Raw genomic sequence first — 18154 nt, 5'->3', positions numbered from 1 at the left:
AAAAAAAAATTTGCCGGTAATTGCAAATGCTGCACTTTATTCAGACCTAGGTTCTAGCCAAGCCTGTAAACATCCGAACCGGGCTGTAAGTCTAAGAGCACCAAAGCATCTGTATTTGGTATATTGTGATTTTCACCAACTCATTATTTTGGAAAATGACGACATCCAAATGAATCTATTACCTTTTTGCAGCGAAACCCGGCTTAATCTCTTTTTTTTTTTTTTTTTTTTTGTAATTTCAAGATTTAATGTCTTTTTTAATGAACACTCTGTCATGTCGTGCTATATTAATAATATATTATGTCAATATAATAACATCGTTTGCTGACAATACATAACTTTAAATTGTTGATTATGCTGACACTTCAGCATGTTTATTATATACAGATCTTAAAAAAATACATAAATGGTCAAAACAGTGGTTTGTATCTTTTAACCCAACCAAAACGGAAAGTCTAACCATATACAATTAAGTTTAGAAACCTTCTTACCCCTCATCAGTACTCAATAATGTTCACCTGAAATAGGTAGCAACTCATAAACACCTAGGAGTTATTCTTAGTAGTAATTTGTCTTGAAAATTACAGACCCTGAAACGTACTACTACACCAAAAAAGCGTGCGACTTTCGTGCGAGAAACGTTTCGTGTAAACCGTTTAGCGTTTCGTGTAAACCGTTTAGCGTTTCGTGTAAACCGTTTAGCGTTTCGTGTGAATCGTGAAGCGTTTCGTGTAAACCGTTTAGCGTTTCGGGCAAAGCGTGCAGCGTTTCGGGCAAAGCGAGTAAATCGTTTCGGGCAAAACGTGCGAGAACCGTGTGAAACGTTCATCAGATTTCATTCGGAACTTTCTGACAATTTAATTGTTTCAAAATAGCGCTCGTGTTAAACATTACTTTAAACTGATTGGCAAAACTCCTTTGAGATATTCTCGTGAAAAAATTTATTAGAAATGATATACTTATCTTTTTTCAAAATTAAATTAATTTTTAACAAACAAAAGAAAAGTACGCGTATTGAAAGAAGACTAGTTACTGAGACTATTCGGCGGTGTACAACCAGTACACATAACCTCGGACATCGGGTAGGACCTGCACCTGGCTGAACCTGTCAATCAAACTCTGTGTATTCGTTTTCATTGGATGGTCACGCGTCTCTTTTTTTGTCAATAGCCAATGGACATTTAATGACTTCAAGGTAGTCGGAATCAGTATTTGATGATGCACACAATTTCAATGATAGATTATTTAACATTAATTTGAACAAAATTAAATGTAAACATAGAAAGAAAATATACTGTTCATTTCTATGAAATCCGGGAAGTAAATCCCGATTCAAGATATTTCTACAAGTTATTAAGGTCTTCCGTTTCCAACGGAAGACCTTATTGTTATTGCTTTGTTTCTTTTTCCCTTTTATTTTTTTTTTCTTACGCTTTTTTGTACAAGCGATTTTTTGAAAACGACTTGACCGATTTTCGTGAAAATTTCAGATCTTGTAGATATTGATGAAAACCTTATATATAATTTTTTATTTTAATGACGTCATTTCCGTTCGGGAGATATTGACGTTTTAGTGATTTTTAGAGGGTCATTTTGTCCTGCTATCTCCTCCTAAACGAAAAAAGATACTGAATTTAAATTTTCAGGGATTGTAGACAAAAGATTGTAGATGTGTTTAAAGGAATTTGTGCTTGTCTGGCTTCAAAGGCGTCGAAGCTCTCCTGGACCCGAAAATCGAGTTTAAAAAAACGACGTAATTTTTAATGGTTTTCGTTCTTTATCTCCTTTCCTGAAAATATTTTACCATAACATATAGAGCAAATAAAATTTATATTTACAGGATCTTCCGTTTGATAACAAGAAAAAGGGGCTGGTCCCTTAAATAAGGGGCCAAAAGGGCTCTAAAGTCTTTCTCCCATAGCACTTTACTGAGAAATATTTTGTCATATGTTTAAGAAGCAAAAATGTTCATCTTTTACTAATAAAACTATACATTATAAATTTTTTTTATGCGTTACGTAATTAGGGGTTTTAAGGGGCCAAAAATCCAAAACTTCGATTGAATATATCTCAAAAAGGACAAATATTTTGAAAAGCAATATAGAATAAAAGATGCTTAGAATCATGTTTTAAACAATATTCAATCATAAAATTTTCGTTATCTGGCCCCAATAAGGAGATTAGGGGTCGGCCCCTAAAATGTCCTTTCCCAGATAGCTCTTAAACGGCAAAGAATTTCTAAACACTTGTAAAACAAAATATGTTTAATATCAAAAGAACTTTCGTATGAAGCCAAGAAAAAGGGGCTGGCCCTTCAATTTAGGGGCCAAAAGGGCTCTAAAGTCTTTCTTCTATAGCACTTTACTGAAAAATGTTTTGTCATATGTTTAAGAAGCAAAAAAGTTCATCTTTCACTAATAAAACTATACATTATAAAAGTTTTATTATGCGTTACGTAATTAGGGGTTTTAAGGGGCCAAAACTCCAAAATTTCGATCGAATATATCTCAAAAAGGACAAATATTTTAAAAAGCAATATAGAATAAAAGATGCTTAGAATGATGTTTTAAACAATATTCAATCATAAAAGTTTCGTTATCTGGCCCCAATAAGGAGATTAGGGGTCGGCCCCTTAAATATCATATCCCAGATAGCTCAAAAACGGCAAAGAATTTCTAAACACTTGTTGAACAAAATATGTTTAATATCAAAAGAACTTTCGTATGATGCCAAGAAAAAGGGGCTTGTCTTTCAATTTAGGGACCAAAAGGGCTCTAAAGTCTTTCTTCCATAGCACTTTACTGAAAAATGTTTTGTTATATGCTTAGGAAGCAAAAATGTTCATCTCACATTTATTTAACAACATATTATAATTATTTTATCATGTGTTCCGTATTAAGGGGTTTTAATGGGTTTTAAGGGGCCAGAAGTACCAAACTTTGATAACATACCTCAAACAGAACAAATATTTTAAAAAACATTATTTTGAAAATCAATATAGAATAAAATGTTGAGAATGATGTTCCTAATAAAATTCAACCATCAATTTTTTTTTGTTGCCCCAATAAGGAGATAAAGGGTCAAATATCAAAGTCAAGGTCATATAACCTTCAAAAAATCGCACGGAAGACCTCCTCGTTGCTCGCAACGAGATCGTGTCTAGTTATTTTAATTATTTAAACACTGATAACGGAAAACAACAAGTAATTAACACCCTGAATTTTCCTAAAATGTGCACATGCAATTAATTATTATGGGAATCTATATGCATGGTACTTAATTCAAATAGATTATATGATAGATATATTGCAATTGTAATATTGCCGTTATGCGGGGCGCCGGTTATGTATACGAATATTGAGACAAAAATCTAAATCATTTTTTAATTTTTGTTCTTTCCGAAACCCAAAATAGTAACGACAACTTTCTAAATTGTTTAATCCATAGATTTTTCTCTGTGATATTATGTACGGAACATTTATTTACGCGAATGATTCGACATAAAAAATTAAATGGTTGTTTTATAGCATTGTCCTAACTTATGTGACTAATTTTATTTTATATAACTTTCAAAATTATCAATGTAAATAATTACAGGTTTATTTACAGTTAGTATTTTTACATCGTATTCTCTGAAACCAATAAAAATATTAATGTGAGAAGAAAAAACAAATCCCGCCGAATACTGAAAAACCGATTTCAGTTTGTAATCATACGGATTTTATTTTTGGTATTGAATATTGTGTTACGGTAATTTTTTTCTCTGGAATTTTTATTATTTACGGGACTAATAAGAATCATGGATATTTCTTTTGAGCAATAAATATATTTATAGAAGTAATATTTTTGGCTAATTCTGTGAATAAATAATTTTTTGCTTTAAATATAAGTACCAAATTAATTAAATTAATCAATTCAATACTTATGTACATATATGTTTCTAATATCAGTATTTCTATTATTTCGTGTTTTCTTAAAATTAATTCTTAGTAACAGAGTCAGGGTAAAAATCCTAGAGGACCCGAATCGATCAAGATAAAAACGTGTCCAAAGCGTGTGAAAAGCGAGCAAATCGTTTCGTGCGAGAATCGTTTCGTGTAAACCGTTCAGCGTTTCGTGTAAATCGTTTAGCGTTTCGGGCAAAGCGTGCAGCGTTTCGAGTAAACCGTTCAGCGTTTCATGTGAACCGTGTAGCGAGCGTGTAGCGAGCGTGCAGCGAGCGTGTGGTGTAGTAGTACGTTTCAGGGTCTGTACATTTAGATGAAACAGTTAAAAAGCCTGTTCCCGCCTTTGTATGCTGCGAAGACTCAAGTATATTCTCGATAGGAAATCTTTGCAGAAAACGTATTTTTTATTTGTAAGACCAGTCTTAGAATACGGAGATATTATATGGGACAACATACCAGAATACTTGGTCAGTAAGATTGAAAGTATACAATTGGAAGCAGCCAGAATAGCTACGGGAGGGAATAGAATGACATCCAGACATCTGATATATAAAGAAACGGGATGGGAACCATTATCGAAACTCAGGGGAAATCATCGTTTTATTTAAATTGACAAAATATTTCACAATATGGCTCCTAATTACTTATCTACCATCATCAATACAAGAATTAAGCTTTACTTTATTCATTCTTCCAAGCTACAATAAGACAATAGAATGCTTTACACCAAAATGTGCGATCAAATCCTTCATTACATTGCTTTAAGACATATTAACATACCAGTAGGATTAAAATTCAAAATTATTTTTATTTAGGTACCATAATAGGCCAAACTCTTCCCCCCAAACTAAGACTAGAATGTAGTGGTCTTAATCTTCTAATAATCTTCATTAGATTCAAAGAAAATTAACTCACCTCTTTGTATTTGCGGCGAAGTTGAAAGTACTGATCATTTTTTATTACACTGTAGTACACATTCCAGAGTTAGGATCAATACAATCTTGACACTTCCATATCAATGTTGAATTATTGTTATATGGTAACGTTATATTATACAATACAACAATATTTCTTTACCTTGTCCAGAAATTTCTTGTTGAAAGTAAAAGGTTTTAAGTTCACCTTTTGTTTTACTTTATTGTATTACATTAAATATCATATTTGCATTTACCTGTGCGTTCACAGATATATAATGCCTATTTAGAGTTACTTAGCAACATTATGTTTCAATATTAACATAAATGACATTTTCTTTTTTCTTCCCCCTACATTTTTCCTAATCAATGTAATGTTATTGGACTTGAAAACTTTACCGACCTCTCATTTGTAAACTGACAAGAGCGAGATTAATTAACATAAGCCTTTTGGCTTGTTTCTCAATCATCTATGTACTGCTTTTGTAATATGTATGATGCTAATAAAAAAATAAATATTTTAAGTTGAATCTAACATAATTATACTCAGTTTGTATCTATTTAAATTATTTGTATGGCTATTTATCGTGAATTTTTAAGAATTCGAGGGAGGCAATAAAAACGTGCCTTTTTTCAAACATAATTTGTCACAAAAGATCATTAATTCAGAATAAGGGATAGGGGTAATTCCTATAGTGATATCTCTCTTAATGCAAGAAAGTTGGCATGAATGTGTTTACGTTATAAAGCACATGCTAAGGTTGATAGGGACTATTCTATAGATGTGCAGTGCAGTAAGGTTTTAAAAATGTACATTTCATCCAGAGAGTCAAACAGTAGCAGAAAATTGACGTTTATCACTCCAATATATATATATATATATATATATATATATATATATATATATATATATATATATATATATATATATATATATAGATATATATATATATGAAATTTTAAAAAACAAATTCATGAACATTTTTTTAAGTGAAAGCACATTTTGTTCAGATTAAGAATCAAAAACTTCAAAATTTGAAGTGTTGATTTCAGCAACATATTGATAAAGTTATGATATTGCTATGTCAAAAAGCCAATGTTGTAAACAATTTTGAAATTGGTTTTCGTTCTCAAAATTAATGAACTCGATTTGCAAATAAATTCCATCAAATAAAATAATGATTGCAGAAAATTGAAATTGTTAAAAAAATTATAACTGCAAGGTAAGAAAGTAGTCATGAAAATGATATATGTTGTAGTGGGCATACTTATGTTTTGTTAAAAAGATAAAACAAATTCATTGCCAAATCATTTTTTACTGCAACCCCCTGTTTCTCATTAAGGTTTGAAGAATTTAATCATAAAAAATGTAAAATTTTTGTTTATTTTTGCCCGATCTACTTCAGCAAGGTGGTACATGTAATTATGACAAACATTTTTTTCTTTTTTTATATAATATATCACAAATGTATTTCAATCTAATTAAAATCGGCATGAACATCAATTCCTCCAATGTTAATACGTTGCGTGAAACGTGCACTAACTGAAAACTAGGAAGCGGAAAGTAGTTTTAATTTTGATTAGTCTGTTATAATTAGTATTTAAATTTAGATTAATGTAATTATTACGATAAATTCAAAGATTGTTTGACTCTAATCCGATATATTTTTGTTAATTCAGCGATCGGTCGATAATTCTAACAAGCATGTTAAGTTTTTATTTCTATACATGTACTTGAATTGAAGTCATTAAATATTTCTAATCCATTTAAAGTTGCTATGAAAAATTGCCCCGACTTTATTCCGATATTTCTTTAGTTTCCTTTATCGTTGTCTTGATTCTCGGCCAGTTGTTTTTTTACAAGCATCTTTCTTTTACTTTATTCATATTCTTACGATCATTCTTTTTTGCGTAACACTGTAGTACTATTGCCGATCAATTTCCCCTGGTGAATAGACGATGTAAAATTACACGCAATTAATGATAAGATGAACACTGAATTTCAGTTTAAGAGTTTTGAAATCAACTGTTATAAAAACTTTTGACACGGATTTTATTCATTTAAATATTGATTCTAAAATATTTTGCACTTGTTCGTATACACAGATTACACCTATATGTAACCCGTAATCGCTTCTCTTATCTAAGATCGCCTGTATTTAGTCAAAAATATGACTATTAGTTTTTGTTATTCTGTTAACCTATACATCATATATACAGTATATCATGCTGTTGGACAAGTGTTTGCTCTTCACTGTATGCTTGCCATTTAGCTGACGGTGTACAAATGCTGACTGACCTGTTTATATTCCATTCCCCCCCCCCCTTTTTTTTTTTACATATTTGTTGTAAACAGGACAAAGAAAAATACCCGGTATTGAACAAATGAATGCTAAAAGTGATAAATATATAAAGAATGTATCTAGTAACAACAATAGAATTCCTGGGTCCCCCGCCGGTCAAGCAGTAAACTAATATCGACCAAGGCTGATTTAGGAACTTGACCAAGGTATTAGTGGTATAAACATTTGGTATGAATTTCATGTAAATCCATCAAAATTTGTAGGCATGAGAGCGCTTACAAGGTCAATTTTGGGATAAAACGGAGTCATTATTGTGGTCAAAGTCCCATAACTCCAACAAAAAGTATCGACCAATGCTGATTTTTGATTTTGACCAAAGTATTCGTGGTATAAACATTTGGTCTAAATTTAATGAAAATCCGTCATGATTTGTAGGCATGAGAGCGCTTACATAAAAGTGTTACGAACGGACACACGGACGGACGCCCGGCATTTCTATGTCCCCGCTCCGCGTTGCGGCGGGGGACAAAAAATACTACAGAGAGGGAAAGAGACTCTGATCGCCAGTACATTAGTAATAATCATGAAGACGGAGTGAAATGATTGTTGAATACAATGTAATTTCAAAGATGAACACTATATTAAATATGGATTCAAGAAAACCTTAAAACAAAAAAGTTTTCATTCGATAATTTTCTATGGTGGCATATTTCTGTCATCCACATAATTTTGGGTCAACATAGCATATCACGTAAAGTTAAAATAACTATCTCGTCAAGTTTAGACAACTTTTTGGTTTTTCGATCAAGAGCGACTTTTTTGTTGGGATAGCTATCTCGATAATTTATCTTGCATCTCGACTTAAAGTTGTGTCCTTTGCAAAGACTGTCGTTCACAAAACAAAATAAGTTATATACATAGATTTGATAATAGAGGTTTGGAACTCATTAAAACACAATATGTCTAGCCTCATTATATCACTTTTATGAAGTTGTACTGTCTTAAATACATTAAACTACATGCGATTGAAAGAGGTATGCTAAGGATTAAAATAATTCCTCTTATAATTTTGGCCCTATTTTGGAGAATTCTATTTGATTTTTATAAACGTAAGGGGATCGAGTAATGCGTTTCAAAATACGACAATACAACTATTATACATGTACATGTATTATATTGTTTCGTGGATGGCAGCATTTGCAAATGCAACAAATTTTAGTCATGATACAAGATATGTTATCTCATCTTGCCGAGATAGTCATCGCAACAAAGTGTAATAGCTTATGTTGACTAGACAAAATAGAAGTCGGAGTTTGTTGAGAAACAAGAAAGTTATCTTGACTTGACGAGATAGTTATCTCGACTTGACGTAATATGCTATGCTGATATGCCACCATAATTTTCTTTTAGCTACGTAGGAGGAGCCAAGTTGCACTCGGCGCATGGCGTGATCTGTACCGTTATACTAATCAAAGTACTGAAGTACTGACGGGAGTTGATTTTATCGATTATCATTTATTTTGAAATCAACTTATCTTGCATGGCAATTAGTTTCTAGTCTGTATTTGAATTACGCCCTTTTTTATTATATGAATGTTAGACTTTTTCGACAAGAATTCCGAGAATCTTTATATGAATCATGTTGTGTAATATTTAAAGATAGATTTCAAACTATATATAAGTATTCGAAGCATTTCTAAAAAAAATATGGATCCAAGCACTATTGATATCGAACTCTAGTCTCGTTCAACCAGACGCTCGGCTGTCTCCGTTAATCTCCGACAAGCAAGAGAGCCTTTCTGCTTGTCGGAGATTTACGGAGATTGAACGTGGCTATATTAAACTCTGGCGCAGGAACACATGAGGCTATAAAAATATCTTAGTTGTTCGTATTTTATAAAATCTGACTATTTTCAAAGTGTTTATTGATAAGTTTCCTTGAAAAACAATGCTTCAGCATACATTACTTTGATTTCTTTGTATTATTTTCAAGAACAAAGTCTTGTCAGCGGTGATGATTTGTGCTTAGGTCCAAACACTGTTTCACTTTCAGTTTGCCAGAGTGACTGCATAGAGAGTTGATTAAAATCACCTCCCAAAAACTGATTGACAGACGAAGCACTTTGAGTCCTGAAATAAAATCCCGCTCAAATGACCGACTATAGAATCCTAAAGCGAAATAATAAAGTCAAGTGATAACACTTTAAGTATTATATTCAACACACAAATTCTAGGTTCATTTTACCACGAACTGTTAGAACATGAATATTTTACAATGTTTAAGAAATCGGCGATGCAAGTCGAAAACCAAAAATATGATTTACAGTCAAATAAAGGAAATTAAATGAAACATTTTGTAACTGTTTTTAATGAAAATAATAGCGTTAAATTTTCGTATATGTTATCGAATCACGTATTATAAAAGTCTAGTAAAATATTAAACTTATCTTTTCAGCGATAATCTCCGTCCGTATTCATCGAAAGACAATAGGTCAAAGAGCCGTATATAAAGGATGCACCCTTATTGCATGGTACGGTACGCTTTCTTGGCCTTTTTGAGGCGGGTCTTGCATAAATTATTTTGCACGCTTTTTGCACGGTACAGTTCGATTTGCGAACAAAATGATTCCCTTTGTGAACGGCACGGTTCGTTTTGTGAACTGTACGGTACGAAAATACATTTCTTATGGGAATTTAAAAAGGATAAAATTTGACATTTATTATATGTTGAGAAATTATCGAAACTACTCGCACATATTCTAAACACTTTTATCCCGGATGGTATACTTTTCATATCGATTGCAATGCAACATTATTTACCGCGAAAACTTTTTTTAAAAATTAACAAATGTCAAAATTAATGCAACATGTGGCGAAAACGATAACTTAAACAGAATAGAGTGTAATAAAGTGTTTACCAATTTAAAATACGTACTCATGTAAATCTTATGTTATTAAAATCAATATAGACAAAAACTGATGTCAAACAAATACTACCGTATAACAGGTATTTTTTACGTGCTGCTAATTTTTACTAATTTTTACGAGTTTTATAAATCCGTAAAAATTAAACACGTAAATTTTCACAGAAGTGAAAAATTACAACATCGCACGTAAATGTTCTACATCGTACGTATGAGAGTAATGTTCATGACCTTCAGCTCATGTACATGTAGGTTTATTTGAGCGTTTATGGTCATGTGGTGATAACAGTTCAGCTCTTTATATTAAGTCTTGAGTATTTTTTTTTAAAACCACGTTAGTTGCTAGCTTTCAATTACTCAGTCAATAGGTATGACGGGAATACGAAGCTATTTTAAACCAGTATCTACAATGCCAAATCCAAATGGATCGCTTAGAAAGAAACAAAGACACGGTGACCCCCCCCCCCCCCTTATACCCTAGATATTTACCAGAGATGATTTTAATTTTTACAGACATGTACAATTCGTAAAATAAATTACGCCTAAAAATTCAAATCGCCCTATTTTAAGATAAATTCGTAAAAAATCACTGCAGTAAAAATTACCCATTATACGGTACTCCTTTGCTTCATTTGACCTAGATAAGTGTATCGATCATATTTGTTAAAACGCTTGTTTATATCATTGCAAATACCTTGGTTAAATTTAAAGACACAATTGTTAAAAATCCATTTGACCTAAATTCTGACGAGAGAACATGTCGATATTACAGCCGCAGGGGCAGCGGATGCATCGCTGGAAGCTAATTCTGCATATCAACTCGGGAATGTGGGCGGTGTGTGGATTCACTGCAAATTGATTTGCTGGGTGTTTGGATCTGCCATTTAAGTTTGTTTAAAAGGTTACATATTTGTTACTGTTAACATTAGGTACCACATTTTGCAATGATGATTGAAATTCTTAACATATCTAGCGTTTTAAGATGTGGAACTGAATAAATATGTCGCGGACTTTCATTGCATACCAAACGCGCAACATAGTTGGTTATTGCACCATAATCGAAACAGAAAAAAACAACCTAAAGACAATCTTAAAATTCGTTTAGATAAGATAATGTTACGAATAGATCCGAACATTTTCAGAAAAGAACGAACTTACTTTTCTTACACTCCTTTCTTTTCATTTTTATTGCTTATTTGTTCTCCCCCTCCCCCTCCCACCCCATCTCCCCAAACTTTCCATTTTTTCTACTCTGTTATTATTTTTTGTTTTGTTTTTATTACATGTTTTTTTCTTTTCTTTCTCATTTTTTCTCTACACTACATATACTTTTTTATTTTCAACCTTAGCAATTAACCATTATTTTTCTATTTTTTTTTTTATTTTCCTATCATAAGCTATTTGTTTTGTTTATTTTTTTTGCACTGTACCTCCTTCCAATGCTTTTTATAATTATATATTAATCTATCATACAAAATTCCATTGCAATATTTATGTATATATATATCTATATAAAATTATATAATTACTCATATTATACCTTGACTACAAGAGAGAACATAAATAGGCATTGTGCCTGCTGTTCAATCCATTTTAATGTATTTATAAACTTGAATAAAATACTTCTTAAATTAAATTAACTTACTTTTTTATGAGACCGGCTTTCTTTACGTATGTTTTATGAGGATGATCAGGGTCCGGGTCGTAAAAAGCTTCTACAGTGAATCTTTCTGGTGGGATCTCTCGAACATGATCTTCTCCATTAATCAAAACTTGCCAGAATTCGTCTACGTTGTCAGCGCCAGGAAACATACAACCAATGCCTACAATTGCTATATCATTGTCTTCGTTCATTGCTTTCGTTTTAAGTTGAAAACAGAAAAATGAAACGTAACAAACTTTTCTGGATATGTCATTGTTTTGCCACAGTGATTAACTTTGATTTAACATTGGGGGCCTCTTAAGTATATTTTTCTACTTGAAATGATATTTGATTAATAACAATCTGATTGGCTATTAGCTCAAATATATATGAATATTTTCCACGCCTCCAAAACCCAAAGTTAGATATGGAATTATTTATGCATTTTTATTTATGTAGATCTTATGTAGTGGGTGTTAGAAATTCCGATGCATTTTTAAACCAACCAGTAACCACCGTCAATTTTGTTAACATTTAAAGAACTTATTATGAATGATAAAAAAAATGCAAATAACTACAAAACCACTGCAATTAGGGCTTTTCTATTTCTAGTCGAAAATACGTATTGTTTCGGTCTGTTTTACTATTACTATCTTATAATATTTAAATACATACATATAGGGGTAAACCACCCTTTAAGGTCGGACGACACGTTCCTCAATTTTATGTAACTTTTTCCAGGAATTTGTTAATGGTTTACTACTACTTTGACAAGATTTCTTGGAAAATATTAGGATACCTTACCAGGCATTTCTGCAAAATACTACAGTATGTAATTTCCTAAATAATCTTTTCAAAAATATACTTAAATTCCAGATATAAAAGTAAATAGATATACAGTAAAGTGAAACACCATAGTGTAACTCTTTCTTGGCCGGGGTTAGGCTTTGAACTCACGACCTCAAAAACCTATGCTCTTGGCAGTGAGCGGTCTCGACTATAACCACCCGGCCACCTAGGGATGTTATAAAATAAAAGATAATTTTAATCATTTAGAAATAATTATAAAAACAATAATTTTTATTTGAACTTTTTATTACGAGGAGATACAAAAAAGATGATCGAGGAACGTGTCGTCTTACATTAATTATAACATATTCATTTTTTATAATTCTCAAAATTTCTTCGGACGTTTATTCAGAGTAGAGAGTACCAATAGATCGATCAAAGCTAAAGACAACCTTTCATACCACCCATGGGCTCAATTTGATTTAAGAGTCTTTATAAATGTTAAAAAATCAAGAGATTTCTCAAACATGACTTATCAATCTTTGCCAAGTTCGCTAGTCCGTCGGTTTTATTAAAGCTATGGATGTCGCTAAACATATTACTGAAAATGGTTTTGTTCTCATATATTAAGAATATCAACATAAGATCGATAGCTATTTTATGATTGATATCCTATAAAAACGAATATATTTTTTTTTAAACAAGTGTTTTCTTTTTACACCTGCTTAGTCTTTAGTAAATGGACAATGTTGCCTACACATACAATGAAATGAAACAAATGCTACTACAAAGAAAATTAAAGCTCTTATACTGAGTGAAATTTCGGTAAAACCTAAAACTTCTTATTACATTTTTCAAGGCCAAGTTTAAATTAAGGCAGCTGATATAATTATCTCAATAAATGATGAAAATAGACAAACCATGATATTTATACCTTAATTAATGGCATAAATTATATGGGAATATGTAACAGTTAATTTTTTAAAAGTTTTATTTTCATCTGAATGAATTATATAAAGTACTATGACAGAAGCTCAATTCATATTTATTCCTCTGTAGGCTAACAAAAATAATAGGGAACTATGTAACAGTTAATTTTTAATCTGAATGAATTTTATAAAGTACTAAGACAGAAGGTCAATTCATATTTATTCTTCTGTAGGCTAACAAATATTTTATTTCTCCTACTTTTATCGGAAAACAGACTATAGCTTACCTGTAATTAAATTCTTTTGTTCTCCACCTGCACCCCATTCCCACTTAGCCAACACAATTTTACCTGTATTTTTCAAAATGTTGGCTAAGTACAGGGCACTGACCAGCACTGTACCCCACTGTACGCCATTGTACCGGGCACTGACCATCACTGTATCCCACTGCAGTATTAATTTTTTTCTTCAATATTTATTTTAATTATGCTGTATATAGCATTTATTTAACATTATGCATAGATACAACTTGACAGAAGAATGAAACATGTCGTTAAATGTATTTAGTATGTTATATTTATAAACGTCTATTGTTATTAAATGTTACGATCACAACATTATGATAATGTCCCTAGCTATTAAGTGAAAATTCTGAATTTACATCTTGAATCTGATTATCAAAAAAGTGCATGTCATTATGTTTATTCTGCCAGTCATTGGAAAATACCCCCCCCCCCCCAACCAGCAAGGTACATTATCATTCCTTATTGATGATATACGACACGCCCTCGTTTAAATGATCGGGTTGTTAATTCTCTGTGTCTCATGAGCTGTCTTTAACCCACTGAAAAACAGTCAATCAAACACTAAATCCACAAAATATATTCATGCTTGTTCGTGTACACATGTCCATGAATCATGACTGCGCGCTTGATTACTCCGGTATATTTTGAAGAAAGCGTGCGAGTTTCTAGGTCAAATGTTGATTTCTTTTGATTAAAACATTTAAAAATACATTGCAAATGTTGGGATTTAATTTTACAAAAAAACATATACTGCAGAATGCATTTTACATTTTAAACAGAGAGAGAGAGAGAGAGAGAGAGATATTACATGTACATGTATATCACTTTCTTACTGTATTGTATTGGTATCATATGTAGTCGTAGAAATGTTCATGATAAATTATGTGCTGGAACTGGCGGATGTGATACCGTAAGGGGATTTTAACGTGCTTATTCCCTTCTGACTCCGGGCCTCAATTTTTAGCACTAGAAAATTCATAAGAGAGAGAGAGAGAGAGAGAGAGAGAGAGAGAGAGAGAGAGAGAGAGAGATTAATCAGAAATCGATTGGGGTAAAAAAAAATGATTGTCTATTAATCTGCTTCTTTTACATACTGATTATTTTTCTTTTATCTCAAGTTTATCTTTGCCAAATAACTCCCGGGTTTAAAAAAAATCTGCAAACTTTAAGTCGAAAAATCTAAAGTAGTACGAATAATACATCTCCCTTTTTTCTTCATCCACTTGCAAATTGATACCCCTTGCAGTACTGTGCTATGTCGAAACGATTCATGTTAAGCATTAATATTATGTTAATAAAATTAATGCATTTTTGTTTAATTTTGACCTCGGTGTGTAATAACTATTGAATGGATATAATAAATCCATCCCACCTTTGTAAGCAATACATGCAAGTAGTCCTAATTGTAAGTAAATAAAAATAATCTTTTAAGACAGATTCTAAATAATTATGATCCTAAGGAACCCGGCAACCGTTATGTTTTTTATAATCAAAAGTAAAAATTCAGATTTTTGTTTTAACAGTGTATTTTCCCGACGTTTACATTTGTTTATACCGAGGCTACAACACATATACACAGGTGGTCAGTTTTCACACATTGACGCAGTCAGCCGGTCGTGTGTATAGTCTGCGCCTTTTTCTGTTAGTTCTGATTTTTCCGTTGTTCTCAGACAGACAAGATTGTTATCGGTAGACATACACAAAGAAGGAGACAGTACATCGTCGATATAAAAAATACTTTTTAGCGTTGACTTTCATTCATTAAGAATTATTAAGACAATCATTCAATAACGAACTTAAAATGATTTGAATCCATGGCCATTATCCCGCATTTAGAAATATTTTTTTTATGCCAAGATGTACATTTAGCTGCTGTCAACATTACTATACATGTTACCGGTGGTACTTTATTCAAATACTAAAATATTTGTATGTTAGCATGAGAGAGAGAGAGAGAGAGAGAGAGAGAGAGAGAGAGAGAGAGAGAGAGCATGGACAGAGAGAGAGAGAGAGAGAGAGAGAGAGAGAGAGAGAGAGAGAATATAGAAGATAGAAAGAAGGTATTTACTTGCTATGATACATATACCAATATACTGGTTTCAGTAAATTAAGATAAAAAAAAAAGAAAACTCATTTTAAAGGCCGAACATTTTTACCGGATGGTAAGGGCGGGGCTTAATTTCTAGAGGTGTGAAAGCCTCCGAGCTGGAAGTCTACCCGCATGCGGTCGTGAACGCTGTTAATCACTATGCGCAGAAAGCAAATATTACACAAGAGGCCCATGGGGCCACATCGCTCACCTGAACAACAATGAGCGTTCAAAAGATATTGTGCCATATGGTCCCTCGGTAGAATAACAAAATATAAATATTGAAAAGTATTCGAATTTTACACTTAATTTTGCATACACGTAATCTTTGACATTGTACGTTCATAAAATACTATTTTTCACCAGAATAAGAAACTCCTACGCAAGATATAAGACTAAACATTTGGTAGGGGTACACTTCCAATTCCCTATATTTTCGTTCTGGTCCCCCCCTCCCACGTTGTAAAGCTATCAAAATATATCAGAGCATATAGGTACATTTTGTTTTATCAACTACTTACTAGTTATTGTATCTTAAAAACAAGAGGCCAATTGGCCTTAACGGTCACCTGAGTAGCATATATCCAATGCACTAACTTGTCATGGAGTCTCATATATGCATCTTATTAATTAGGTTTCATACTGGAGTAGAAAAATTATGAATTTGTAATGACAACCACATTTAATTAAAACAGAACTGTGAAACCTATAATTTTGGTGAAAAACTAAAAGATCTGGTTTACAAAATAATGAATTCAGTTTCCCTTTCAGGTGTGTGGGAGTAAAGGAGATAATTTTTTAACGTTATATGCATTAACATCTATACATCCATTTTGGCCCTGCTCTAGAGTCAAAACCCATACACCCATACCCCAGGCGACATGAAAATTAAAATTTCAGTAGAGGACTTCCTGGTAAACATAATTATTAGTCGTTTTTTTATACAGATGTGTGAGAATAGAGAAGATTTTTAAATATTATATGCATTAACACTTTATTGCCATATTGCCCCCCCCCCCCCCCTCATGTCTGTTAGGTTTAATGTGTTTATTCAAAACTCTACAACTAACGACGTAAGCACTACTTGTGCACAATATACAGGGTGGCACTAAATACATTATCTAACATCCCCCTTTCTTTAAAACGAAAGAAAAAAAAATGCACATTTCAATTAAAAGTTCATACTGTTTGTATGTATCTTAATTCATAATGAAGTCCTTGAACTTTGATGGTAATCTGGCAATTCTTGAGCTGCCACGCAATTTAGTTGAAGCATTCACTGCACAATTATTGTCACTTGCGGGAGATGTGATAGTCTCTCTAGAAGATCCCAATGCGGTTTGTGGTTCTGGAGCAATAGGCTGCTTCACACTCTCGTACTGGGGAGGTTCATTTGTAAACATGAGTGGATCATCCTCCGGTTTGTAGGGTAAAGGATCTGTTTTTTCTGCATCATGAGCCTCCTTGGTTGGTCGAATCTCTCTTCTGTTTCTGCGGTATGACTTTCCATCTAAGTCGATGAGGTATGACCTGTTCCCGAGAGACTGGGTACATGTTCCAAACTGCCAGTATTTATCATTCGGGTGTTTCTTTATTCGAACGTTTTGTCCAATCTGTAGTTCTGGAAGGTCCTTAGTGTGTTTGTCATACTGCTGTTTTGAAAGTTGTCTCTTACGCATGATCTTTTCATGGGTATTTGTGCTGATATTTGGTTCAAGTAGAGCAGCGGCTGTTGGTAAGGAATGTCTTGTCCTCCTAGACATCAGTCTTTGGGCGGGACTACAATTCATATCCTTTGTAGGAGTGTTTCGCCAATCTAGAATTGCTTTCCAGATATCAGTCTTGCTAGAAATACACTTCTTCACTAATTTCTTTGCAATTTTCACAGCAGATTCCGCCTTGCCATTAGATTGGCTGTGATACGGTGATGAAGTAGAATGTTCAAATTCCCAATCACAAGCAAAGGTGTGAAAGTCTGCAGATTTAAACTGAGGTCCATTATCAGAAATAACGGTATCCGGAATCCCATGGCGAGCAAACTGTTGCTTGAGACAATCTATTACGGTCATTGCTGATGTGTCTGTTAGGATATCTAGCTCAAAGAAATCACTAAAATAGTCCACAGTAACTAGATAGTCTTGGTTTTGGTAAGTGAAGATATCAACTCCTAACTTTGTCCATGGTATTTTTGGTACATCATGTGTGATAAGAGGCTGCTTTGATTGTTGGTCCTGCATTTTGTTGCAAGTGCTGCACTTTGATATGAAGTCGCGTAGCTCAGCTGACATATTAGGCCAAAAAACTGCATCTCT

At 32.7% G+C, this 18154-nt stretch overlaps 1 protein-coding gene across 1 annotated transcript in view; it reads right to left on the bottom strand.

Annotated features, from left to right (window-relative positions):
• The window catches only part of LOC128184443 (phenolphthiocerol/phthiocerol polyketide synthase subunit C-like), a 54419-nt gene extending 42451 nt beyond the window's left edge, over window positions 1–11968 (bottom strand). The window contains exon 1 of the mRNA XM_052853898.1: window positions 11734–11968. Within this exon, the coding sequence (XP_052709858.1) occupies window positions 11734–11942 (209 nt within the window). The 5' untranslated portion in view covers window positions 11943–11968. The remainder of the gene's footprint in view (window positions 1–11733) is intronic.
• Window positions 11969–18154: the final 6186 nt, after the last annotated feature.

The sequence above is a fragment of the Crassostrea angulata genome, chromosome 5 (genome assembly GCF_025612915.1).
Source record: "Crassostrea angulata isolate pt1a10 chromosome 5, ASM2561291v2, whole genome shotgun sequence".
NCBI classification, from domain to species: domain Eukaryota; kingdom Metazoa; phylum Mollusca; class Bivalvia; order Ostreida; family Ostreidae; genus Magallana; species Magallana angulata.
Note: the sequence above shows the minus strand (reverse complement) of the source record. Positions and strands in the feature narration are given on the sequence as shown.